This window comes from Mesocricetus auratus, unplaced genomic scaffold, assembly GCF_017639785.1.
Source record: "Mesocricetus auratus isolate SY011 unplaced genomic scaffold, BCM_Maur_2.0 Super-Scaffold_100106, whole genome shotgun sequence".
Taxonomy (NCBI): Eukaryota; Metazoa; Chordata; class Mammalia; order Rodentia; family Cricetidae; genus Mesocricetus; species Mesocricetus auratus.
In genome coordinates, this window is record NW_024429242.1 from 157,554 (window position 1) to 182,219 (window position 24,666).

The window sequence follows — 24,666 nt, forward strand, 5'->3', positions numbered from 1 at the left end:
TCTATGTTAATTCCATGTTTTCCGTGTTAATCCCATGTTTCCCATATTAACTCCATTTTCCCATGTTAATTACGTGTTCCCCATGATAATTTTGAGTTTCCTGTGTTAATCCCGTGATTTCTGTGTTTCCCGTGTTAATTCTGTTTCCTGTGTTAAATCCATTTCCCCGTGTTAATTTTATGTTTTCCGCGTTTCTGTGTTAATTCTGTTTCCGTGTTTCCCATGTCAATCCCGTGTTTCCTGTGTTTCCCATGTGAATTCCATGTTTCCCTGTTAATTCCGTGATTTCCGTGTTTCCCGTGTTTTCCGTGGTTCGCATGTAAATTCCATGTATCCCTCTTGTGATTTCCATATTTCTGTGTAAATTCCATGCTTCCCGTATTAATTCCATTTTTCCTGTGATTTCCGTGTTTCCATGATTTCCGTTCTTCCTGTGTTAATTCCATGTTTTCAGTGTTAAATACATGTTTTCCGTGTTGATTCCATGATTTCCATGTTTCCCATGTTAATTCCATGTTTCTGTGTTAATTCCATGCTTTCCGTGTTAATCCCGTGTTTCCTGCGTTAATCCCGTGTTTCCCATGTTTCTGTGGTATTTCTGTGTTAATTCTGTGTTTCCCATGTTAATTCCATGTTTCTGTGTTAATTCCATGCTTTCCGTGTTAATCCCGTGTTTCCTGCGTTAATCCCGTGTTTCCCATGTTTCTGTGGTATTTCTGTGTTAATTCTGTATTTCCCATGTTAATTCCATGTTTCTGTGTTAATTCCATGTTTCTTTATTAATCCCATGTTTTCCATGTTAATCCCATGACTTCCGTGTTAATTCCGTGTTTACGTGTTAATCCCATGATACCCGTGTTAAACCTGTGCCCATGTTTCCCATGTTAATTGTGTGTTTACTGTGTTAATCCCGTAATTTCCGTGCTTTCTGTGTTAATTCCATGTTTATGTGTTTATCCCGTGATTTCCATGTTTCCTGTTATAATCCCGTGATTTCCGTGTTTCCTGTGTTTATTCCGTGTTTACCGTGTTTCCCATGTTAATCACATTTATCCCATGTGATTTCCATGTTTCTGTGTTAATCCCGTGATTTCTGTTTCCCGTAATTATTCCATGTTTCTGTATTAATTCCATGTTTCCAGTGTTAATTCCATTTTTCCAAAGTTCATCTCATGTTTCCCATGTGAATTACATGTTTCTGTGCTGATTCCGTGTTTATGTGTTAATTCTGTGTTTTCCGTGGTTCCAGAGTTAATCCCATGTTTCCTGCGTTAATCCCGTGTTTCCCATGTTAATCAAATGTTTCCCTTGTTTCTGTGTTAATCCCGTGATTTCGGTGTTAATTCAGTGTTTCCTGTGTTAGTTCCATGATTTCCATGTTTACCTTGTTAATTCCATGTTTGTGTGTTAATCTGTGATTTCCGTGTCTCTCTGTTAATCCCATGTTAATTCTGTGTTCCCCATGTTAATTCCGTGTTTCCCGTGTAAATTCCATGTTTTTGTGTTAATCCCGTGATTTCCGTGTTTCCCGTGTTTATCCTGTGTTTCCCATGTTGATTCCATGATTCCCGTGTTAATCCTGTGTTTCCCATGTTGAGTACGTGTTTCTGTGTTAATATCCTGTTTCCTGGTTTAATTCCGAGATTTCCATGTTCCCCCTGTTAATCCCATGTTTCCCATGTTAATCCCGTGTTTCCCATGTTAAGCCTGTGATTTCCATGTTCCCCCATTAATTCCATGATTTCCGTGTTATTCCCATGTAAATTCCATGTGTCCCGTGTTTATCCCATGTTAATTCCATGTTTCTGTGTCAATTCCATGTTTTCCATGTTAATCCCATGTTTCCTGCGTTAATCCCATGTTTCCCATGTTTCTGTGTTAGTTCCGTGTTAATTATGTGTTTCCCGTGTTAATTCCATGTTTCTGTGTTAATCCCATTGTTTCCATGTTAATCCCATGATACACGTGTTAATTCCGAGTTTACGTGTTAATCCCATGATACCCGTGTTAAACCTGTGCCCATTTATCCCATGTGATTTCCATGTTTCTGTGTTAATCCTGTGATTTCTGTGTTTCTCGTGTTAATTCCATGTTTTCCGTGTTAATTCCATGATTTCTGTGTTTCCCGTGTTAATTCCATGATTTCTGTGTTATTCCATGTTTCCCATGAAAATTCCGTGTTTCCCGTGTTAATTCCATGATTTCTGTGTTTCCCGTGTTAATTCCATGTTTCTGTATTAATTCCATGTTTCCTGTGTTAATCCTGTGATTTCTGTTTTTCTCATGTTAATTCCGTGTTTCTGTGTTATACCCATGTGTTCCATGTTAATTCCGTGTTATTTGTGTTAATTCCATGTTTCCCGTGTTAATTCCGTGATTTCCATATTTCCAATGTTAATTCCATGTTTTCAGTGTTAATTCTGTGATTTCTGTGTTTCCCATGATAATTCCATGTTTCTGTATTAATTAATTCCATGTTTCCCGTATTAATCCCATGTTTCCCGTGTTAATCCCATGTTTCCTGTGTTAATACCGTGATTCCCGTGTTATTTCCGTGTTTTGCGTGTTTCCTGTGTTAGTCCCATGAATTCCATGTTAATTCCATGTTTCCCATGTTAATGCCATGATTTCTGTGTTTCCCGTGTTAATTCCATGATTTCTGTGTTATTCCATGTTTCCCATGAAAATTCCGTGTGTCCCGTGTTAATTCCATATTTCCTCTGTTAATTCAGTGATTTCCGTTTTTCCGATGTTAATCACATGTTTCCTGTGTTAATTCCGTGATTTCCATGTTTCCCGTGTTAATTCCATTCTCCCGTATTAATTCCACGTTTCCCGTGTTAATTCTGTGAATCCCATGATAATTCCGTGATTTCCAAGTTTCCCATGTTAATTCTGTGTTTCCCATGTGAATTCCATGCTTCCCATGTTAATTCTCTGATTTCCGTGTTTCCTCATTAATCCCATGTTTCCATTGATTCTGTGTTAATCCCGTGTTTTCCCTGTTAATTCCGTGTTTTCCCCATGTGAATTCCATAGTTCCCGTGTTAATTCCAACATTTCCGTGTTTCCCATGTGAAATCCTTGTTTCCTGTGTTTATCATGTGTTTTTCGATTTAATTCCATGTTTTCTGTGTTAATCCCGTGATTTCCGTGTATCCAGTGTTAATCAATGTTTCTGTGTTTATTCCGTGATGCAGATGTTTATCCCATGCTTCCCATGTTAATCCCATGATTTCTGTGTTTCCTGTGTTAATTTCATGTTTCCATTTTAATCCCATGATTTTCGTGTTTCCCCTGTTAATTCCATGTTTCCCATGTTAATTCCGTGATTTCCATGTTTCCCTGTGAATCCCGTTTTTTTCGTGTTTCCTGTGTTAAACCTATGTTCCTGTGTTAATCCCTTGATTTCGGGGCTAATTCCATGTTTCCCGTGTTAATTCCATGTTTCCCTGTTAATCCCATGTTTCCTGTGTTAATACCGTGATTTCCTGCTAATTCCATATTTCCCGTTTGATTTCCATGGTTTCCATGTTAATTCCGTGTTTTCTATGTTAATTTCGTGTTTCCCATGTTAATTCCGTGATTCCCGTGTTAATTCTGTGTTTTGCATGTTTCCTGTGATAATTCCATGTTTCCCATATCAATTCCGTGTTTCCTGTGTTAATTCTGTGATTTCCATTTTTCCCATGTTAATTCCATGTTTCCCATGTTAATCCCATGTTTCCTGGGTGAATTCCATGTTTCCTTATTAATCCCGTGTTTCTCGTGTTAATTTCGTGTTTTCCGTGTTAATCTGTGATTTCCGTTTCCCATGTTAATCCCGTGTTTCCCATGTTAATTCCATGTTTCCCCTGTTAATTCCAACTTTCTGTGTTAATTCCGTGTTTCTGTGTAATCCCGTGTTTCCTGTGTTAATTCCATGTTTCCCGTGTTAATTCCATGTTTCTGTGTTAATTCTATGTTTCCCATATTAATTCCATTTTCCCATGTTAATTACATGTTCCCCATGATAATTCCATGTTTCCTGGGTAAATTCCGTGTTTCCCTTGTTAATTCCGTGTTAATTCTGTGTTTCCTGTGTTAATTCCATGTTTCTGTGTTATTCCTGTGATTTCCATGTTAATTCCATGTTTCTGTGTTAATTGCATGTTACTGTGTTAATTCCATGTTTCTGTATTAATCCCATGTTTTCCATGTTAATTCCATGATTCCCGTGTTAATTCTGTGTTTTGCATGTTTCCTGTGATAATTCCATGTTTCCCATATCAATTCCGTGTTTCCTGTGTTAATTCTGTGATTTCCATTTTTCCCATGTTAATTCCATGTTTCCCATGTTAATCCCATGTTTCCTGGGTGAATTCCATGTTTCCTTATTAATCCCGTGTTTCTCGTGTTAATTTCGTGTTTTCCGTGTTAATCTGTGATTTCCGTTTCCCATGTTAATCCCGTGTTTCCCATGTTAATTCCATGTTTCCCCTGTTAATTCCAACTTTCTGTGTTAATTCCGTGTTTCTGTGTAATCCCGTGTTTCCTGTGTTAATTCCATGTTTCCCGTGTTAATTCCATGTTTCTGTGTTAATTCCATGTTTCCCATATTAATTCCATGTTTCCCATGTTAATTCCATGTTTCCCATGTTAATTCCATGTTTCCTGTGTTAATTCCGTGTTTCCTATGTTAATTCCGTGATTTCTGTGTTTCCCATGTTAATTCCATGTTTCTGTGATAATTCCGTGATTTCCATGTTTCCTGTGTTAATTCCATGTTTCTGTGTTAATCCCATGATTTCCATGTTTCCAAATTCCATGTTTCCGTGTTCATTGCCATGCCTTCCATGTTAATTCCTTATTTCCCATGTTAATTTCATGTTTTCCATGTTAATTCCATGTTTCCAGTGTAAATTCCATGTTTTCTTTGTTAACCCCGTGATTTCTATGATTCCTGTGTTAATTACGTGTTTTCCATGTTTCCCATGTTAATCCCATGATTTCAATGTTACACATGTTAATTCCATGTTTCCCATGTTAATTCTGTGTTTCCTGGGTTAATTCCATGTTTTGTGTGTTTCCCATGTGAATTCCATGTTTCCTGTGTTAAATTCGTGTTCCTGTGATTTCAATGTTTCCCACGTTAATCCCATGTTTCCCGTGTTTCTGTGTCAATGCCATGTTATTTCCGTATTTCCCATGTTAATTCCATGTTTCCCATGTTTATCCCGTGTTTCTCATGTTAACTCGGTGTTTCCCATGTTAATCCCTTGATTTCCATGTTAATCCCATGTTTCTCATATTAATTCCATTTTACCATGTTAATTCCATATTTCCCGTGTTTCCGTGTTACTTCCATGTTAATTCTGTTTCCCGCGTTAATTCTATTATTTCCATGTTTCCTGTGTTAATTCCATGAATCCCATGTTAATTCCATGTTTCCCATGTTAATGCCGTGATTTCTGTGTTTTCCATGTTAATTCCATGTTCTCTGTGTTAATTCCGTGATTTCCATGTTTCCCGTGTTAATTCTGTGTTAATTCCGTGATTTCTGTGTTTATCCCGTGTTCCTCGTGTTAATATCGTGTTTTCCGTGTTAATCCCATGATTTCCAATTTTCCCGTGTTAATTCCGTTTCTGTTTTAATTCCATGTTTCCCGTGTTAAAACCATGTTTTCTTTAACCCCGTGATTTCTATAATTCTCGTATTAATTCTGTGTTTTCCATGTTAATCCGTGATTTCCATGTTTCCGGTGTTAATTCCATGTTTCTGTGTTAATCCCATGATTTCCATGTTTCCTAAGTTAATTCTGTGTTTTCCGTGTTAATTCCATGATCTCTCTGTTAATTCCGTGTTTCCCTAGTTAATTCCGTATTCCCGTGTTAATTCCATGATTTCCTTGTTTCCTGTGTTAATTCCATGTTTTCTTTGTTAACCCCGTGATTTCTATGATTGCTGTATTAATCCCGTGTCTCCCATGTTAATTCTGTGATTTCTGTGTTTCAGTGTTAATTGTGAGTTTCCCGTGTTAATCCCGTGATTTACGTGTCTCCAATGTTAATCCATGTTTCTGTGTTTATTCCAAGTTTCGCATGTTCATCCCATGATTCCCATGTTAATTCCATGATTTCTGTGTTTCCCGTGTTAATCCCATGATCTCTGAGTTAATCCCATGTTTCCCATGTTAATACCATGATTTGCCATGTTTCCCATGTTAATTCCATGTTCCCTGTGTTAATTCTGTGATTTATGTTTCCTGTGTTAATCCCGTGTTTCCCATGTTAATTCCATGTTTCCCCTGTTAATTCCAACTTTCTGTGTTAATTCCGTGTTTCCGTGTAATCCCGTGTTTCCTGTGTTAATTCCATCTTTCCCGTGTTAATTTCATGTTTCTGTGTTAATTCCATGTTTTCCATGTTAACCCCATGTTTCCCATATTAATTTCATTTTCCCATGTTAATTACGTGTTCCCCATAATTTTGAGTTTCCTGTGTTAATCCTGTGATTTCTGTGTTTCCCGTGTTAATTCCGTTTCCTGTGTTAAATCCATTTTCCCGTGTTAATTTCATGTTTTCCGTGTGTCTGTGTTAATTCTGTGTTTTCCGTGTTTCCCATGTTAATCCCGTGTTTCCCGTGTTAAACCTGATTTCCATGTTCCCCCGTTAATTCCATGATTTCCGTGTTAATCCCATGTAAATTCCATGTGTTCCGGGTTTATCCCTTGTTAATTCCATGTTTCTGTGTTAATTCAATGATTTCCATGTTTCCTTGTTAATCCCGTGTTCCTCGTGTTAATTTCGTGTTTTCCGTGTTAATCCATGATTTCCGTGTTTCCAGTGTTGATTCCGTGTTTCCCGTTGTAATCCCGTGTTTCCCATGTTTATCCCGTGTTTTCCATGTTAATTCCATGTTTCCCATGTTAATTCCGTGATTTGTGTGTTTTCCATGTTGACTCCATGATTTCCGTGTTTCCCATGTGAATTCCATGTTTCCTGTGTTAATTCCATTTTTCCAAAGTTGATCCCATGTTTCCCATGTGAATTACATGTTTCTGTGCTGATTCCGTGTTTCTGTGTTAATTCTGTGTTTTCCGTGTTTCCCATGTTAATTCCATGTTTTCCTGTGTGAATTCCAAGATTTCCATGTTAATCCCGTGATTTTCGTGTTTCCAGTGTTAAATCCAGGTTTCTGTGTTTATTCCATGTTTCGCATGTTTTCCATGTTTCCCGTGTTAATTCTGTGATTTCCGTGTTTATCCCTTGTTTCTCGTGTTAATATTGTGTTTTCTGTGTTAATCCCATGATTTCCAATTTTCCCGTGTTTCTGTTTTAATTCCATGTTTTCCATGTTAATTCTGTGTTTTCCGTGTTAATCCCGTGATTTCCGTGTCTCTAGTGTTAATTCCATGATTTCTGTTTTTCCCATGTTAATTGAGTGTTTCCTGTGTTAATTCCGTATTTCCCATGTTTCTGTGTTAATTCTGTGCTTTACGTGTTAATCCCATGTTTCCCGTATGAATTCCATTTTCGCATGTTAATTACATGTGTCCCATGTTAATTCCATGATTCCCATGTTAATTCCACGTTTCTGTGTTAATTCCATGTTTCCCATGTTAATTTAATGTTTTCCATGTTAACTCCGTGTTTCCCTTGTTAATTCCATGTTTCCCGTGTTAATTCCATGGTTTCCATATTACCCCCATAATTTCCGTGTTTCCCATGTTAATCACATGTTCCCATGTTAATTGTTTCCTGTGTTAATCCCGTGTTTCCCAAATTAATCCCATGTTTCCTGTGATTTCTGTGTTTCCATGTTAATTCCATTATTTCCATGTTTCCTGTGTTAATCCTATTAATCCCGTGTTAATTCCATGAATCCAGTGTTAATTCCGTGTTTTCCATGTTAATTGTGTTTCCCGTGTTAATCCAATGATTGCCTGTTAAATCCATGATTTCCGTGTTTCCTGTGTTAATTGTACACGTCTCCAGGGGTTAAACCTGTTTGTTGTTTGTATGCTCCCCTAGCGTGTCTAGGCGTGTTATCCCGTGACCTCTCCGTGAGGCATGTTCTTTTTTAGTTCTTTCTTAGCGGCGTCTTTCTGTGGCTCTGACGAGAAACACGGAATCCGCGGATGTCTGGTTTCACATTTATTGATCGTTTCTTCCACACGTGGAAATCGCATGTAGCGTGTTCCCGTCGCCACAAGCACCACACACGCGGACACATACGTGCACAGGAAACCGTGTGTGTCCTGAGACGGCCAGGAAACTCCCAGACACAGAAACGGCTGGAAACCCAGGAACACATGCGTGTTCATACATGTGCGCACACACACAAAGCACACACATCCCCCGTCAGCGGGGCTCACGGGAGGACGGGGGTATGGGGACACACACTTACAAACGGAAACACGCATGTGCACACATGTTCCGGCACACAGAACCCATGCACGTGCAAACACATCACATAAACATGTGAACATACACGAGGACACGTGAACACACGCACACAGGCAAACGCGCGCGCACAGACATGGGTAGAACACATGCGAACACACGAATGCAGATGATCACATAAGCACACGTACACACATGTATGTAAGCGCCTACGAATTGTAATGTAGAAAAGTGGGCGTGGTTTCCCAGACAAAGGGGGCGTGGCTTAGCTTCGGCCACGCCTCCGGGCCTCACAAACCCCGCCCACCCCCGCAGCCCCGCCCCAGTGATGACATCACAACCCCGGACGCCTTTCTCCATTGGGAGACGCAGAAGTGGGCGTGGTTTGGGAGCGGCGGGGGCGGGGCTCCGCGGAAAGGCGTGGCCGCCGCCCTCATAACAGGAAGTTGGGGCCCTGGGTGGGGCCGCAGGGCGTGGGCGGGGTCCAGTCTGCTGTGGGCGTGGTCACAGGGCGTGGCCAAGGCTGTGGTGGGCGTGGTGACTTCCGGGGCGTGGCCGCAGCATCGGTGGGCGTGGCTCCGCATCCGTCACGTCAAGGGCGTGGGCGTGGCTCCCGTGGGCGTGGCTCCGCATCCGTCACGTCAAGGGCGTGGGCGTGGCTCCCGTGGGCGTGGCTCCCGTGGGCGTGGCTCCGTCTCTGCGTCCTCCTGGGCGTGGCTCCATCCGGGCGGCGGCTCCGGCCACGCCTCCTCCTCGCCGGCCCCGCCCACCGCGCGCTCGGCCGCCGCCCACACCGCGTCCTGCAGCCCCGCCTCCCCGGTGAGCGCGAGGGGCGTGGCCGGGGCCTCGTCCACCACGTAGCCGCAGGGCGGGGCCGGGGCGGCGGCCAGGAGCACCGAGGTCCACGCCCCCTCCTCGGGGGTCTGCGGGTGGGCGGGGTCGGACACGGGGGCGTGGTCAGCGCTCGCCACGCCCAGTTTCCCTCCCCGGCCCCGCCCGGCCCCGCCCGGCCCCGCCCGGCCCCGCCCGCCGCTGCTCACCTTGAACGCGGCCCCGCCCAGCAGCGCCCGGGCCGCACGCAGGCCCCACCCCGCGTTCCGGAAGAGGGCGGTGTCCGCCACGCCCGGGTCGGCCACGCCCGAGGTCACGGGGTCGCCCCGGGCCGCCAGGAGCCGCTGCAGCCGCCGCGCGAACAGCACCAGGGCCAGCTTGCTGCGGGCGTAGGCGGCGTGGGCGGGCGGGGCGGGGCTGCGGGGAGGGGCGCGGTCACTTCCGGGCCGGCCACGCCCACTTCCGGTCCGGCCACGCCCACTTCCGGTCCGGCCACGCCCACTTCCGGTCCGCCCACACCCACTTCCGGGTTGGCCACGCCCACTTCCGGGTTGGCCACGCCCACTTCCGGGTTGGCCACGCCCACTTCCGGTTTGTTCCCACCCGTTTCCTGTCCCTCAACCCTGTGTCTGCACCCGCCCCGCCCGATTCCTCACTTCCTGTCCACTTCCTGCTCCTCCAGGAACCACTTCCTGCCCAGCCACGCCCACTTCCTGTCGCCCCGCCCCACCCCGACGAGTCCAACCTGGTCCCACTCTGACCCCTGACACCCGTGACCCCGCCCGGCTCCCTAGGCCACGCCCACCCGCCCCGCCCACCACGCCCGCGGCCACGCCCACCCGCCCCGCCCACCACGCCCGCGGCCACGCCCACCTGCCCCGCCCGACGTCCTCGGGGCGGATCCGCCCCACGTAGTGCGTGGCCGAGGCCAGGGTCACCACGCGCGACCTCCGACCCCGCGAAGCCGACGCCCGCAGCCGCCCCAGCAGCAGCCGCGTGAGCAGGAAGTGGCCCAGGAAGTTCACGCCCAGGTGCGGCTCGAAGCCGTCGGGGGTCGCGCCCGGCGCCGCCAGCATCACGCCCGCTGGGCGGGGCGGAAGTGGGGGGAAACGGGGCGGAAGTGAAGAGGAAGTGGGGGGGAAACGGGGCGGAAGTGAAGAGGAAGTGGGGGGAAACGGGGCGGAAGTGGGGGGAAACGGGGCGGAGACATGGAGAACCTGTCAGTCACAGCCTTGTGTCACTAGCCCCGCCCACTCATTTACATAAACCCCAATGAAACCCCTGAGATCCCGGGTATGCAAACGAATATGCAAATGAGCCCGGATATGCAAATGAGGCTCACAACCCAGCGGATGGGCGTCGGGTATGCAAATGAACCCATGAATATGCAAATCCCCGCTCTGCGCCCCCACTCAGACAGCGGATATGCAAATGAGGGGCCGGATATGCAGATGAGACGTGAGACCCAGCGGATGGGCGTCGGATATGCAAATGAGGTCGTGAATATGCAAATCTCCCGCTCCGCCTCCCTCGATCTGGCTGCGGATATGCAAATGAGGGGCCGGATATGCAGATCGCCCGCCCTGGCTCCGCCCCCATGACGTCATCGTTTCCCCAATCTGGGCTCAGAGACCCCGGGAGAGCTGGCCCCGCCCCCTCGTTTGCATAGGGCCCTCATTTGCATATCCTGACGCCTCATTTGCATGCGTCTAACTCGCATTCTCCCCCTGGTTTGCTTGCACTGGGCGGGGCCGGGGCGGGGCGTGGCCGAGGCGGGGCCGGGGCGTGGCAGGGCGTGGCCGGGGCGGGGCCGCGCTCACCGTTGTTCACCAGCGCGTGCAGCGGGAGCCCCAGGGACAGGAAGTCGCGCGCGAACTTCCGCACGGAGGCCAGGGAGGCGAGGTCCAGGGGCAGGAAGCGCACTGCGGGGCGGGGCCGGGCGGGGCGGGGTCAGCGCGGGGACACGCCCACGCCAGAGGGGACACGCCCACGCCAGAGGGGACACGCCCACGCCAGAGGGGACACGCCCACGCCAGAGACAGACAGGGAGGTTCCCGGCCACGCCCACCCCGGCCACGCCCACCCGGCCCCGCCCACCGGGCCCCGCCCACCCCGGCCACGCCCACCGTTCTCGTTCTCCGTCTCCGCCCGGATCTGGGCCGCGACCTCCTGACCTTTGGCCTCGTCGTTGGCGGCTGCAAAAGAGGAAAAAAAAAATCGACCCCCGGGCCCCGCCCCTGCCCCACCCGACCGGGAAGTGAGGCCCCGACCTCTCCGTTTACCCGGAAGTGGGGCCCCGCCCACCGCGTGTACCCGGAAATGGGTCCCCGTCTGTTTCCCGTACCCGGAAGTGGGGCCCCGCCCTCTGATTTCAACCGGAAGTGGGGCCCCGCCCTCTGATTTCACCCGGAAGTGAGGCCCCGCCCTCTGATTTCAACCGGAAGTGGGGCCCCGCCCTCTGATATCACCCGGAAGTGCGGCCCCGCCCTCTGATTTCACCCGGAAGTGAGGCCCCGCCCTCTGATTTCAACCGGAAGTGCGGCCCCGCCCTCTGATTTCAACCGGAAGTGCGGCCCCGCCCTCTGATTTCACCCGGAAGTGAGGCCCCGCCCTCTGATTTCAACCGGAAGTGGGGCCCCGCCCTCTGATTTCAACCGGAAGTGCGGCCCCGCCCTCTGATTTCACCCGGAAGTGCGGCCCCGCCCACCGCCCGCACCCGGAAGCGGGACTCACCGATGACCACGCCCATGCCCAGTGCCGCCAGCTGCGTGGCGGTGGCGCGGCCGATGCCGTCGGTGCCGCCCGTGACGATGGCGACGCGGCCGGGCTGGGGGCGGAGCTCTGCGGGGAGGGCGGGGCCGGGCGGGGTCAGGGCGGGGTCAGGGTCACAACGATAATAAAAACATAATAATAACATTGGTTTCCCGCCATTTCCGTTACGTTTGCTTTGTTTTTCCCCCTTTGGGGTGGAGGCCACGCCCCCGCCACGCCCAGCCACGCCCAGCCACGCCCAGCCACGCCCAGCCACGCCCCCGCCACGCCCTGTTTCCTTTTTCCGTTTTTTCATGAAATCCTCGCGGTTTTACCTCAGTTTCCCCGTTTTCCACCCACTTTCCTTGGGAAACCGCGTTACTTCCGGCTACTTCCGGTTCCATTCGCTGTTCCCTCGCACTTCCGGGCGGAAGTCGCAGCCCCGCCCGTTCCCTTGTCTCTGTTTTCCTGTTTTCATTTATGTCCTCGGTTTCCCCGCAGCGAATGACTTCATTTCCTCCTTTTCCTGTTGTCTTTTTCCTTTATTTTCCTCACTTCTGCTTTTGGTTTTGGGTAAAAAAGATTAAATTTCCTCCCCCGCGTCTGATTTATTGTTTTTCACTTTTTATTCTTTCTCCGGGGTTCGATGCGGGGAGGAAACGGATTCCTCGCGCGCGGCGTTTGCGTTGTAATTCTGGTTTTTTTTTCCGTTTTGTTATCTTAATTTTTTCCTCACACTAATTAAATCCATTTAAATCAGTGTCATGAAATTAATTAATTTTCTCATTTGTGATTCTTCTTTTTTTTTTTTGGTTGCGGCAAAAATTCTGCCCCCGTAGCGTGGATTTTTGTAGAGTAAAATAATACGACGCCTCACGGTTTTAAGTTTTATTTTATTTATTTAGTTTTTCTGGTCTCTGTGAACCGATTTGCGACATCACATTGATTATCGCTCACTTTTTAATATTTCGCTTTCAGTTTTCTGTTCTCTGGGAAACTGTTTCCTAGTTACACTTTTTATTTTATCTTCATTTATCTTTTGTTGCTTTACGTGTTTTTATTCTCTTAAGGAAATCTAACGTGAGATTCCTTTCTCCCTCCGTCCTCTGTTATTAATTTTTCGTGTAACATAATTTCACGTCTCACACTTTTAACTCTGGTTTTTTGCTTTCATTTTTTTTTTGTTTGTCTGTTTTTTGCTTCTCTGAAATTATTTCACCTCCCGCACTTTTAATTCTGGTTTTTTTCGGCGCGTGAAAAGGAAAAAAACTTCACCTCCCACGAATTCAGGGTTAGATTTGTATCTTTGCAAAGATAATATTATTAATCTTTCAGTCTCGCGCACCTCTAATTCTGTTCTGTAAGAAGATTCCACTCCTCCCGGTCTCAGTTTCTGCCCTGTTCCCAAAAAGGAAAAAGGAAGAAACGAAAAAGCCGCCTCCCATTTCCGGGTTTGAGTCCGGGTTCCGGTTTCCTCGCTTTATTTCCCTGACGTTTCCTCATTGTTTCCTTTTCTGTCTCCGTTACTTGTTTCCTGCTCAGAAAAATCTGACCTCGCGCAGTTTTGGTTTCTAAAGCCCTGGTTTTTGTTTTTCTCGGTTGCGTGTGGTTTTTATTTTAAGTAATTAATTTTTTCCCGGTTTTAATTCATTTATTTACTTCTCTGCTGTTTTCATTCATTTTTATTTCTATGGAGAAAACTGACTTTCATTGGAATTTTTTTTTGGTTTATGTGTTAATTTCTTAATTTTTCTTTTCCAGTTTTACGTTATTTTTGGCTTCCGGGAAAAGTCCGAAACTCTTGGTTCCGTTTTTTCGTTTCCCTTAGGTTTCCGGTTTCTTTTTTTCTATGAGGTATTTTTATTTTTGGTTTTGTTTCCCTGTTTATTTACTTTTTTTTTAAATCCATTCCTCTCACTTTCTATTCTATTTTCCCCTTTTTTATTATTTACATTTTATATGAAATTAAAAAAAAGAAACAAAACAGAAATTAATTCCCCCGCCAAAATAAACCAAACAAATTCACGAAAACATTCAGATCTCAGTTTTTTTTTTCTTTCCTCTCCCCCCGTTTGTTTCCCGGGGAAAACTCCTCGCCCGAGGCTTTCAGTGAATTTATTTCTCCCCGGGTTTTATTTTACTGCGTTTGGGACACAGAGAAAAAGTTGATTTTCCGTCGATTCTCACCGCTTTTCCCCCCCTGAGTCTCTGTGAGACAGAATCAGTGGCCGCGGCGCCTGGGTTTTGTTTTCGGGTTTATTTCCTGCGGCTCCCGGTTTTTGTTTTTTCCTTATTTATCGTCTGTGGAGAGAACGGAGCCCTCGGCGCTTTAGTTTTCATTATTGTTGTTTGGTTTAGAGGAGGAAAACCCAAGTTTCCTACCTCAAAAAAGTTTTTCTTTTTCTTTTCTGGTTTTTCCCTATTTTTTTCCAATCAGAATAATTCATTTCCCCCCGAATCTAATTTATTTTTCCTCCCTGTTTTCTGATTCCCTTCTTATTCTTTTTATTTTCTCCAGTAAAAAGGGGTAAAAAAACCAAGAATCCGCTTCCGTCCAACCCTGTTTTTCTTATTTTTTATTTTTGGCTCCAACCTTTGGGTTTTGCTTTGCGTTCAACTTATTTACGTCTTGCAAAAAATTACTGAATAAAAATTAAGAAACTAAAATTTCGTTTTCCGCGTTTTCCCGCCGTTCGCGGCTCTGCTGTGTTTTCATTTTTTTTTTACTTTCGGGTTTGTGGGGCGAAATAAATTTGTTTTTATTGCATTTTTGTTTTAATCCCCTGTGAAAGCGATGAACTAACTTTCAAAAACCAAAATTTAATGCACCGAACAACGCGGCGACCCCGACCTTTGACCCATTTTAGTCTTGTTTTTTTTTTTTTGCTTGAAAAAGAAAAATTAATGAAAAACGACGGACTGTGATTTCCCTCAACAAAGATGGCGGAAGAGACGCTTCCGGTGCTGGCAAAGCTCCCGAAGCGCTGCATGCTGGGAAAAGCCCGGGGTTGGCTCGTTTCCGGGGGTTGGGGATGGAGTCGGGTGACATCCGGGGACCCTGGCGGCGCGGTGGGCGGATGGGAAACGAGGGGAACCCGAATCGGGGCCCCTAGACGAGGGGGAAACGGATGCAGGGCGACTTCAGGTTTCGGGAGCGCTTCCTCCCACAACAAACATGGCGGGAGTGGAATTTCCGGTGCCCACACAAACACAGGAACTGCCCTCAAGAAATATGGGAGACATTGCACTTCCGGTAAGGGCAAAGCTCACCCACAAATTCCCCGGGAGAAACTGAAATTTTGGGAAATTTCTGAAGGCACCCGGGGAACCCGCAGAGGACAACGGCGGACCGGAAACGCGCGGCATCGCGGAGGCCAGGAAAACCCCGCCACAGCCACTTCCGGTGCTCAGAAAGCGGGCGCCCTCAACAATCATGGCTAATCCGGCGCTTCCGGTCCAGCGCGCTCACCGGAAGTCCGCGCCGCGCGCCCCCGCCGGAGACCCCAGCGCCCGTCCCTGCCCCGGGGTCGCCCCCGCCGCCCCCCGCGGGCCCCGCGTCACTCACCCGGCGGCCGGAAGCCCCCGCGCAGGCGCCGCAGCAGCTGCCGGAAGAGGACGGCGGCGCCCACGGCGTAGGCCAGGACGGTGGCCCGGAGGGCGGCGAGCAGCGCGGACATGGCGGCCCCGCCCCCTCACTTCCGGTCCCGCCTCCTGGGGCGCCGGTCAACCGGGAATGCGACGTTGGGCGGGGCCGTGGGACTGATTGACGGCACTGACGGCGGTGGGCGGGGCCTGGGAGCTGACTGACGGCACTGACGGCGGTGGGAGGGCCCTGGGAGCTGACTGACGGCACTGACGGCGGTGGGCGGGGCCTGGCACTGATTGACTCATCCGGGGTTCTCCGCGGCAGTGGGCGGGGCTTGGGGGCGGATTGACGGCGGTGGGCGGAGCCCGGGCACTGATTGAGGGAACTGAAAGCCGTGGGCGGGGCCTTCGAGCGGATTGACGGCGCTGGGCGGGGCTAAGGAATTGATTGACGGCTGTGGGCGGGCCTAGGCGCGGATGGACGGCGGTGGGCGGAGCCTGGGCGCTGATTGACGGCGGTGGGCGTGACCTGGGCGCTGATTGACTGCGGTGGGCGGGGCTAAGGCGTTGATGGACCCATCCTGGGGCTCCACGCGGCTGTGGGCGTGGCCCCCGAGGTGACTGACAGCCGTGGGCGTGGCCCCCGATCCCCCAATCCCCTGACGAGTGGGCGGGGCCTCAAAAATATCGATTTTTATTATTATTATCATCACTATGATTGACTCGGCGACGATGGCCCCGCCCCCGCCCCTCCCCCACCCCCGCAGCCCCGGGCGGAAGTGACGACGCCGGGTAGAAAATGAGGCGGGCGGGCGACGTCACGGGGTCAGGGGGTCACGGCGGGGCGGGGCGGGGCCAGGCACGTGAGCTGAGCGAGACGGGGGCGGGGCGTGAGATGGGCGGAGGGCGTGGCCGGGCGAGGGTTAGCCACGCCCCCGGAGGCCCCGCCCCGTCGTCATGGCTTCGTGGAGATGATGGGCGGGGCGGTGGGCGGGGCCGCGCGTGACGTCATCGGGGGGCGGCCTCGGGCGTCCATGGAGACCCTGGGCGGAGAGAAAAAAGCGCGATTAGCATATATGCAAATTAGGCCATAGGGGCGGAGCCATGCAAAACATATGCGAATGAGAAGCCGAGGCATTGTGTGCGGTCGGGAAGGGGAGGGACATGCAAATGAGATTCAAATGACATGCAAATGACCCAACGGTTAGCCCAGAAATTCAAAATCTGGGGAGGATCCATGCAAATTATATGCAAATGAGATGAGTAATAATAACACAGACGTCTAGATAAACAGTGATGATAATAATAACACAGACGTCTAGACAAACAGTGATGATAATAATAATAATAATAATAACAGACGTCTAGATAAACAGTGATGATAATAATAATAATAATAACACAGACGTCTAGATAAACAGTGATGATAATAATAATAATAATAACACAGACGTCTAGATAAACAGTGATAATAATAATAACACAGACGTCTAGATAAACAGTGATGATAATAATAATAATAATAATAACAGACGTCTAGATAAACAGTGATAATAATAATAATAACACAGACGTCTAGATAAACAGTGATGATAATAATAATAATAATAACACAGACGTCTAGATAAACAGTGATGATGATAATAATAATAATAACACAGACGTCTAGATAAACAGTGATAATAATAATAATAACACAGACGTCTAGATAAACAGTGATGATAATAATAATAATAATAACACAGACGTCTAGATAAACAGTGATGATGATAATAATAATAATAACACAGACGTCTAGATAAACAGTGATGATAATAATAATAATAACACAGACGTCTAGATAAACAGTGATGATAATAATAATAATAACACAGACGTCTAGATAAACAGTGATAATAATAATAATAATAATAACACAGACGTCTAGATAAACAGTGATGATGATAATAATAACACAGACGTCTAGATAAACAGTGATGATAATAATAATAATAATAACACAGACGTCTAGATAAACAGTGATGATAATAATAATAACACAGACGTCTAGATAAACAGTGATGATGATAATAATAATAATAACACAGACGTCTAGATAAACAGTGATGATAATAATAATAACACAGACGTCTAGATAAACAGTGATGATGATAATAATAATAATAATAACACAGACGTCTAGATAAACAGTGATGATGATAATAATAATAATAACACAGACGTCTAGATAAACAGTGATGATAATAATAATAATAACACAGATGTCTAGATAAACAGTGATGATAATAATAACACAGACGTCTAGATAAACAGTGATGATGATAATAATAATAATAACACAGACGTCTAGATAAACAGTGATGATAATAATAATAACACAGACGTCTAGATAAACAGTGATGATGATAATAATAATAACACAGACGTCTAGATAAACAGTGATGATGATAATAATAATAATAACACAGACGTCTAGATAAACAGTGATGATAATAATAATAATAACAGACGTCTAGATAAACAGTGATGATAATAATAATAATAATAACACAGACGTCTAGATAAACAGTGATGATAATAATAATAATAACACAGACGTCTAGATAAACAGTGATAATAATAATAATAACACAGACGTCTAGATAAACAGTGATGATAATAATAATAATAATAACACAGACGTCTAGATAAACAGTGATGATAATAATAATAATAATAACACAGACGTCTAGATAAACAGTGATGATAATAATAATAATAACACAGACGTCTAGATAAACAGTGATGATAATAATAATAATAATAACACAGACGTCTAGATAAACAGTGATGATAATAATAATAATAATAACACAGACGTCTAGATAAACAGTGATGATAATAATAATAACACAGACGTCTAGATAAACAGTGATGATAATAATAATAATAATAACACAGACGTCTAGATAAACAGTGATGATAATAATAATAATAACACAGATGTCTAGATAAACAGTGATGATAATAATAATAATAATAACACAGACGTCTAGATAAACAGTGATGATAATAATAATAATAATAACACAGACGTCTAGATAAACAGTGATGATAATAATAATAATAACACAGATGTCTAGATAAACAGTAATGATTATGAATGAATTTGCATAAATCTGCATACATTTGCACAGGTTTTACCCTCCACCTCTCAATCCGGGTCTCTGACCCCCACCTTCCTCACCTTCCCTGCTGTCTGGTGTCACCCAGAGGTCACGGGGTCACGTGGGCGTGGCTCCGTCGCCTCATTTCCGCACCTACAAATAGAAAAGCCACCCAAATCAGCATAAAATTTGCATAGCATTTGCATACACTTCCATGCACCCCGCCTTGGAATCGGGTTTTTTGCATCCTCGGGGTCACCGGGGCGGGGCTAGAGGCTCCGCCCCTTCGGCCTGCAGGTTTGCATGTGATTAGCATACGATTGCGTGCATTTGCATACATTTACCCACCGTGCTTGGATGTGGGACCTGATCCCCGCCTTCCTCACCTTCCAGTCGCCCTTGGGGGTCACGCTGACGTCACGGGGTCACATGGGGCATGGCTCCTGCTCCTCATTTCCTCATCTAGACGTACAAAGGCGCAAAAATTTGCATAAAATTTGCATAAACCTGCATAAACCTCCATGCACCCCGAAGTAGAATCGAGTTTTCGTGCATCCTCAGGGTCACTGGGGTCGCAGGGGCGGAGCTTGGGGCGTCAGCACGTCCTCCCGCAGACAAATGCATATAGTCTACATAAAATTTGCATGCATAATTTGCATAATATTTGCATACAATCTGCAAACCCCTCCATGCGCCCCGACACAGAATCTCGAGTTTTTGCAGCCTCAGGGGCGCAGGGGCGGGGTTAGTGGCATCACCCGGCGGCCCGCGTGCATTTGCATGAAATTTGCATATAATTAGAATGCGATTTTGCGTGAATTTGCATAAAACGTGCGTGCATTTCCATGTATCCCGACATAGTCATAATAATAACAAGAATCGCGTTTTTTCTGCAGCCTCAGGGTCGCAGTGGCCGCAGGGGCGGGGCTTGGGCGTCACCCCACCCCGTGGCATAGATTTGCGTCTGATTTGCATATGATTAGAATAAATTTGCATGTGATTTGCATGCATTTCTGGTGCATCTCCGTGCATTTACCGCGCGCGGCTCCGGGCGTCTCGGGGCGTGGTCGGGCGTGGTCCGGGCGTCTCGGGGCGTGGTCCGGGCGTGTCCGGGCGTGGTCACAGCCCGTGGTCGCAGTCCACGTCGCGGCAGATGTACCACAGGATGACGTAGAGGATGAGCAGGATCGCCAGGATGAACAGCGCCACCAGCAGCGCCTTCGTCACGGGCGACACCAGCGCCTGCATCGCCCCGCCCACCCGGGCCACGCCCACCGCCCCGGGCCACGCCCACCGCCCCGCGACCCCGGCCCGGGCCCCGCCGACCCCGCAGCCGCCGCCGCCCAGCGCCGAGCACGGAGACGCCCAGGGCAAGCGGGGCCCGGCCCGGTCCCGGAAGTCACCGCCCCTTCCGGCCGCGCACGCCGGGAGCCCGGAAGTCACCGCCCCTTCCGCCCGCGTACACCGGGGAGCCCGGGAGAGCGGGGAGCGGAAGTCAGAAGGCGGGACTTCCGTGGCAGTGGCCGGGACGTCAATCAGGGTCAGAAATAACGCACGGGGTCTGTGAAAGGAAGTCAGGGGGTGGGACTTCCGGGGCAGCGGCCGGGGTGTTCGTCAGGGTCAGAAATAACGCGCGGGGCCGGAGAAAACGGTTACCGGAAGTCACGGGGAGGGATTTCCGTGTGAGACTAGATGCCGGGGTGTCGGTCAGGGCATGAAATAACGCGCGGGAATGATAAAACGGTGAAAGGAAGTGAGGGGGCGGGACTTCCGGGGCAGCGGCCCAGGCGTCAATCAGGGTCAGAAATAACGCACGGGGGAGGAGAAAACGGGTACCGGAAGTCACGGGGAGGGACTTCCTTGGGAGACTAGAGGCCGGGGAGTCGGTCAGGGCAAGAAATAATGCGCGAGGACTGCGAAACCCAGGACAGGAAGTCAGAAGGTGGCACTTCCGGGAGAGACGTTCCATGTGGCTGTCGGTCAGGGCGAGATGTATCGCGCGGGGAAGAAGAAAACGGGGACAGGAAGCCAGGGGAGGGACTTCCGGGGGAGACGGGGGAACAGAATGTCAGTCACGGCGAGAAATAACGCACGGTGCCTCAGGAAAGTGCGACAGGAAGTAGAGGGCGGAACTTCCGGGACAGACGTGGCATCTGGGTGTCAGTCTAGGCAAGAAATAACGCACAACAATGAGAAAATGTGGACAGGAAATCAGAGGGAGGGACTTCCGGTGCACACTAACAATCAGACTGTCACTCAGGGCGATAAGCAACGCACAGGATCTAGGAAAACCTCACCCGGAACTCAGAGTGCGGGACTTCCGCTCTCGAGCGGGAGCAGCGCTGTGCGTCACGGCGGTAAACATCGCGCGGCGTCCGCGCCGGGAATCCCGCAACCGGACGTAGGGGGGCGGGACGTCCTGCTAGAGTCAATCACTCATGAGGCCGGGGTGCGGAGTCCACGCGCGCGCTGCTGCCGGGCTCCTCCCCTCATTTACATACAGCAATGGCGGTCGTGCTGGGGCGGGGACATGTAAATGAGGGGGCGTGGTCGCCGCGGTCGCTCCGTGCAGGGCAGCGGCGGGCGCTCAGGGAGGGGCGGGGCCTGCGCGCCTATGCTAACGAGGGGGCGTGGTTTACGTGGTTGTCACCGGCGCGTGGCGTGGACATGCTAATGAGGGGCGTGGTTTCCATCCGACTCTCGCTGACGCCGTTTCCCCGCCCCGCCGCGGTGGGCGTGTCCCGCCCCGCCCTCCCGCGCTGCGTCCCGCGGCCCCGCCCCTTACCCCGACCCCGCCGGTCATGGCCTCGCTCGTGGTCGCCGCGGCGCTGCTGCTGCTGCTGCTGGGGTCGCCCGGGGCGGCTCAGGGTGAGCGGGGGCCGGGGCGGGGCCCGGGGGGCGCGGGGACCCCGCTCGGGGCGGAGGGCGGGGCGCGCGGGGCCGCGGCGGACGCGTAGGAGTTCGGTGCCCGCGGCGTGCGGGGCAGGGCGGGGCCGGGGGCGCGGGGAGGGCGTGGCCACGACCCCAGAGACCCCCGGAGACCCCGGCCACGCCCTCAGGACCCCGGGGCCACGCCCTAGGGCCAAGGCCGTGAGTCAGTGGGGGATTCCCCGCGCATTCCGGGGCTGGGCGTGGTCGGGGCGGGGATGGGCGTGGCCGGGGCGGGGCTGGGCCCCGCATTTATTTCATTTCCCGTCTCAGACCCCCGGAAGCCGAATCCCACCCCGAGGAGACCGGAAGCTCCGCCCCCGGACGGTGAGCAACGAGGCCCCGCCCCCTGCACCCGGGACTCCGCCCCCTGGGCCTCCCCCTCCCCTTAGATCCGGCCCCATTGGCCATCACGGACGCCCGGGAAGCCCCGCCCCTTCCCCGTCACTCATCCGGTGCCCTGGCTCCGCCCCTTAGACCCCTGTCTCCGCCCCTCCCGTGACCACGCCCCCTCTCATCGGCCACGCCCCTCCCGCCCACAGGTTTCGACCTCAGCGACGCCCTGGATGGAGACGGTGAGGAGCGGGGGGCGGGGCCTGGGGAAGGGGGGCGGGGATTTAATCCCCCTTGGTGAGGCCCCGCCCCTCTGAAGCCCCGCCCCTTCTCCTCCCGCAGACCCCGCCCCTCCCCGCCCACCGCAGTCGCCCAGACCGGAGCCAAAGAAACCTCAGCCTGCAGGAGGTGGGCGTGGCCTCGGGGGCATGCTAATGAGGGGCGGGGCTATGCAAATCGACGCGGCTGCGGTCGCTTTCCATTGGGCCGAGCGCGCGGTGGGTGGGGCTACGCAAATCTATGCAAATGCACGTAGCCCCAGTAAAACTGGGGATGGGGCGGGGCTTATGCTAATCGTATGCTAATGAGGCCGCGCTGCCGTTTCTCAGAGCCCAATGCGATCTCCTTATGCTAATCGCATGCAAATCGTATGCACATCGCGCCAATCACATCCCTCGGTCCCCGCCCGCTCATTTGCATATATGGTAATTGTGTCTCCCGGAGACTCTGTGCTTCTCCCCCCCCTGCTAACCCGGCCCCGCCCCCTGTGCTTCCTTCTATCCTGACGCCCCGCCCTGCGACCCCGACGCCCCGCCCCACGACCCTGGACGTCACCGGCCACGCCCACCGCACCCTGAACCACATCAACAAAACCCAGACGACTTCAGCCTGGAGGACGCGGCCGACCCCAGAGGTGAGGCCCCGCCCCCCTTGTCAGTCACGGGAGGCCCCGCCCCCTGCTGTCACTCAAGGGAGGCCCCGCCCCCGCTGTCAATCACCCGAAACCACGCCCCCAGGTCGTCAGTTACAGGGAAAACCCGCCCCCTGCTGTCACTCACGGGGAAACCCCGCCCCCTGCTGTCACTCACGGGGAACCCCGCCCCCTGCTGTCTATCACGGGTAAACCCCACCCCATGGACGACACAACGGGAAACCCCGCCCCCCGATGGCAATCGAGAGGGAAGCCCCGTCCCCTGGGCGTTACTCTCGGGAAAACCACGCCCCCTGGAGGTCATTACCGCGGGAACCACGGCCCCTGGCGTCCCTAAGCCCCACCCACCCAGACCCCGCCCTCTTTTCCAGGCCCGGGAGGCGGAGCTGGCCCTAAAGGGGAGGAGCCGGAAGCGGAAGGTAGGCAGGGCGCGGCCGGGAGGAGTGAGATTGGCGCTCTGACCACGCCCCCTGAGCTCTGACCACGCCCCCCTGAGCTCTGACCACGCCCCCAGAGACGTAACCACGGCCCTGGAGACATAACCACGCCCATCTCCCGAGCCCTGACCCCGCCCCCTCCATAACCACGCCCTTCTACCGAGCCCTGACCCCGCCCTCTCCCCCAGGGACGCCCCAGGGCCTGGTCCCGGGCGTGGTCGCCGCGGTGGTCGCCGCCCTGGCCGGGGCAGTGTCGAGCTTCGTGGCCTATCAGAAGAAGCGCCTGTGCTTCCGGGAGAGCGGTGAGCGGGCGGGGCTTCCGGGACGGGGCGGGGCCTGGGCGGGGCTCCAGGGATCGTGGGCGTGGCTGGAAACCCCATGGTGGGCACCACGGGGCGTGGCCTCCTCTCACTTCCTGTTTTCTCCCGCAGGCCCCGCCCCCGTGTAGCCGCCCCATGTTGCCATGGCCGCTGACGTCACCGTGGCCACGCCCCCTCCAGCCACTGCTGCTTCTCCAGCCCGAGGGACCCGGAGGCCGCTCATCTACATATGCAAATCAGGCCGGAGGCGCATTTGCATCTCTCCATAGAGCCCTGCGGGATGGGCGGGGCCAGGCGCCCCTCATTTGCATAACGCGGTGCCATTTGTTCCCAATTAGAGAGGAGTTGAATGGCCCCGCCCCTGAGTCGGCCTCGCATTTGCATAACTCAGCGCCATTGGTTCTCGGCTGGGGCCGATTTGCATAGCCCCGCCACCATCGCGGTGCTCATTTACATATCCAAGTGCCATTGGTTCCCTATTGGGAGCTGAAAGCTCATTTGCATATAAGCGTGCCATTGTTTAAGTCCTGTGGCCATTTGCATAGCCCCGCCCCGCGGCCCTTGTGGTGCTCATTTACATATCTCGGCGCCATTGGTTCTCAGTCGGGAGCGATTTGCATAGCCCCGCCCCTGGAACCACTTCTCATTTGCATGTCCGGGCGCCATTGGCTCGCAGCTGGTATTATTAGCATAGCCACGCCCCTGATCGGCTGCTCATTTACATATCCGGGAATGGCTGCGCTTGTGCCGCCCTGACGTCAGGGGCAGGGCCCGGCGCCCGTCAATCATCCCCGGGATTCCTGTTGCCGCTCATTTACATATTCAAATATCCGGGGCGGAGCTTCGCTTGCTCATTTGCATGCGGGGATTTTTTTACTTCCCAGTGCCTTGTTGGGGCGGGGCCTCAGACAGCGCGGCCACGCCCACTGACGCCCTGGCCACGCCCCCACCCGGAAGCCGCCAAGTGCCTGGGGCGTGGTGACCCCTGTGACCCCCGCTGACCCCTGCTGACCCCGGGT

At 50.9% G+C, this 24,666-nt stretch overlaps 2 protein-coding genes across 2 annotated transcripts; one reads left to right on the forward strand and one right to left on the reverse strand.

The window, feature by feature from the left end:
• Nucleotides 1-8,123: 8,123 nt before the first annotated feature.
• Dhrsx (dehydrogenase/reductase X-linked) lies at nucleotides 8,124-15,753 on the reverse strand. Its single transcript, XM_040736810.1, has 7 exons — nucleotides 15,533-15,753; nucleotides 11,950-12,057; nucleotides 11,343-11,411; nucleotides 11,037-11,138; nucleotides 10,090-10,300; nucleotides 9,426-9,633; nucleotides 8,124-9,308 (listed from the first exon to the last, which is right to left on the reverse strand). Exons 1-7 carry the CDS (start codon nucleotides 15,642-15,644, stop codon nucleotides 9,027-9,029), a joined length of 1,092 nt encoding a protein of 363 aa, XP_040592744.1. The 5' UTR covers nucleotides 15,645-15,753; the 3' UTR covers nucleotides 8,124-9,026.
• Nucleotides 15,754-21,428: 5,675 nt separating this feature from the next.
• Nucleotides 21,429-24,001, forward strand: Cd99 (CD99 molecule (Xg blood group)). The gene is made up of 8 exons (XM_040736811.1): nucleotides 21,429-21,566; nucleotides 21,900-21,953; nucleotides 22,169-22,201; nucleotides 22,302-22,367; nucleotides 22,837-22,872; nucleotides 23,262-23,309; nucleotides 23,516-23,629; nucleotides 23,759-24,001. The coding sequence occupies exons 1-8, from the start codon at nucleotides 21,500-21,502 to the stop codon at nucleotides 23,773-23,775; spliced, it is 435 nt and encodes a 144-aa protein (XP_040592745.1). The 5' UTR covers nucleotides 21,429-21,499; the 3' UTR covers nucleotides 23,776-24,001.
• The last annotated feature ends 665 nt before the right edge of the window (nucleotides 24,002-24,666 follow it).

Coding starts and splice junctions, on each gene's coding strand:
- Dhrsx (XM_040736810.1), bottom strand. CDS start 15,644: ATGTCCGCGCTGCTCGCCGCCCTCCGGGCCACCGTCCTGGCCTACGCC. Junction 11,139..11,342: donor GGAGACGGAGAACGAGAACG/GTGGGCGTGGCC, acceptor CCCGCCCCGCAG/TGCGCTTCCTGCCCCTGGAC. Junction 10,301..11,036: donor GCACGCGCTGGTGAACAACG/GTGAGCGCGGCC, acceptor CGCCCCGCCCAG/CGGGCGTGATGCTGGCGGCG.
- Cd99 (XM_040736811.1), top strand. CDS start 21,500: ATGGCCTCGCTCGTGGTCGCCGCGGCGCTGCTGCTGCTGCTGCTGGGG. Junction 21,954..22,168: donor GGAAGCTCCGCCCCCGGACG/GTGAGCAACGAG, acceptor TCCCGCCCACAG/GTTTCGACCTCAGCGACGCC. Junction 22,368..22,836: donor GAAACCTCAGCCTGCAGGAG/GTGGGCGTGGCC, acceptor AACAAAACCCAG/ACGACTTCAGCCTGGAGGAC.